Raw genomic sequence first — 2061 nt, forward strand, 5'->3', positions numbered from 1 at the left:
ACTGGAACGCACCACGGGAGCGGCGCGCGTCTCGCGTGGCGCTGCGCTTAGCTGCGCTTGCCAACGCAGTCCGACCACCAAAGATTAATCAATACTATGGGCGCAACAGACGGGGCGGGTGGAGCGGAGCAGGCAGAGAACCATCTCTACTCAGCCTCCCCCCCCCCCCCCCGCCGGGGCGGGGGGGGGGGGGGGGGGGGGGGGGAGGGGGGGTAAGCTAGTCAGTCACCTGGCATTTGCCAGCGTTTGTTCGGGTTAAAATGACCAGGGGGAGGGGTGCGGGGTGCGGTGAGCATAGGCTAGAGAGGAGGAGCCAGGAGCTGTGGGAGAGAGGTAAAACATGTATTCGATTGCTGTGATTAGCGTTAGTACCAATAGGCAAGAGGTCGCAGACACCGCAGTCGGACTTAGGCTGACTGAAGGCGCCATGGGTGTGACAGACGACTTTGGAAACGGTGGCCATGCGTTTCTCTCGTTCTACAAATAGGATAAAAACAACCTGATTCTGTATGGGCGCATGTTTGCCATTCTATAGTTGTGCTGACAAGGGAGATACGCCTGCGGGCAAGGTAGGCCCATGATGAAGGCCAGACAATCAGCCCGCCCCAGCCAGAAATTGAAAGTTTACTCAACGTTGAATCGACGTCAAAGTTGATAGTACGTCGAAATTTGGACCATATAATGACCAATCAACGTTGATTGAACGTTTACGTTGATAAACGTCGATACATTTCTGGCTGGGGCGCGGCGGCCCACGTCAGGCCAGCCTCCGGGCGCGGGCCAGAGCCCACGCGGCGCTATTGCGACACGGGCCGTGACACGCGGGTCACAGTCAGGCACAGCGAGCTCCCACCCGGAGGCAGGTGGGATTCGGGGGTAACAGGCTGTGCAGTTGGGTCCCCGTCGACCCCTTGGCAGCGGGGCCCGCCAGGGGGAGGGGGTTCCCGCCCAGTTCATGAGGCTCCTGCCCGGCGAAGGGAAGACCTCCCGCCCCGCCCCGCCCCGCCCCGCCCGGGCCCGGCACCCAACCACCCAACACCTCCACACTTGTCCACGCACGCGCAGAGGTGGGGGGCGGAGGGGCGCTAGAACATCACTGTCTATAAAACGCTGGTAAGCGGAGAGGCGCAACACACTCGACAATAGTCCGACACACACAACACCATGAGCAAGGTGAGTGCGGACCAGCCGGCCCTGTGGAGTACCCGAGCGTCGTCTGCCGCGGAGTGCCGTGTGTGGAAGTGCTGGAAGTACCGTCAGTGAATGTGACACAGTGCCTGTTTTTGTGAATAGCTGCTGGCGATCGTGGTCCTCTCGGCGGCGGTGGCCGCCGTCCTGGCGCAGCAGCAGCAGCCCCAGGTGACCATCACCAAGTACTCCTTCACGCCCAACACAGGCAACGGCGAGTACTCGTTCGAGTAAGTACGCACGTGTTTCACCCCCGTGAGGTGTTGTTCCCGTTGGCCGCCACCGACACGCCCACCCTTGTGCAGGTACGAGCTGAGCGACGGCTCCGCCCGCTCCGAGCAGGGCGTGCTGCAGAACGCCGGCACCGAGAACGAGTTCCTGCTCGTGACGGGCTCCTTCAGATGGACCTCCCCAGAGGGCCAGGTGACGCAAGTGGACTACACTGCTGACGACACGGGCTACCACCCGAAGGTTCAGATCCAGGGTGGCGGCATCGGTGGCGGCGGACCCTCCGCGGCCCTCGCTGCCTCCCTCATCGGCTGAGCCAACAGGCTGAGCATCCCCGGCGCGGCCGACACTCCACCCGACCAGAGCTCAGCCCGCCGCCGGCCTCCGACCCGACTCCGAGCTTTGGCCGGGTAGACTGGCGACGCAGGCGAGTGCCTCTTCTGCCCCGTGACGAGACCGGCGCCCCGCTGCACCGTCGGCTCGTAGCTCCCCCAAGTCCCCCCTCCTGCCCTGCCTGAGCCGACGGTGCCCCGCGCGCCCTCCCCGTCCAGCATTGTAACAGTGCCCCACCCTGGTCGCAGCGCTGGCCACCCACCCCCACCGAGTACCTGCCGAACACAAATAAAAGTCACACCCCAAACCACA

At 63.5% G+C, this 2061-nt stretch overlaps 1 protein-coding gene across 1 annotated transcript; it reads left to right on the forward strand.

The window, feature by feature from the left end:
• The first annotated feature begins 1107 nt into the window (after positions 1–1107).
• LOC113202000 (endocuticle structural glycoprotein ABD-5-like) lies at positions 1108–2061 on the forward strand. The gene is made up of 3 exons (XM_026416032.2): positions 1108–1173; positions 1294–1418; positions 1494–2061. Exons 1-3 carry the CDS (start codon positions 1165–1167, stop codon positions 1729–1731), a joined length of 372 nt encoding a protein of 123 aa, XP_026271817.1. The 5' UTR covers positions 1108–1164; the 3' UTR covers positions 1732–2061.

Source organism: Frankliniella occidentalis, unplaced genomic scaffold (assembly GCF_000697945.3).
Source record: "Frankliniella occidentalis isolate FOCC.00 unplaced genomic scaffold, Focc_3.1 Scaffold126, whole genome shotgun sequence".
Lineage (NCBI taxonomy): Eukaryota > Metazoa > Arthropoda > Insecta > Thysanoptera > Thripidae > Frankliniella > Frankliniella occidentalis.

Bases quoted from the DNA above. Each gene is read 5' to 3' on its own strand.
- LOC113202000 (XM_026416032.2), top strand. The intron at 1,419-1,493 runs GTAAGTACGCAC...ACCCTTGTGCAG, and splicing joins AACGGCGAGTACTCGTTCGA to GTACGAGCTGAGCGACGGCT.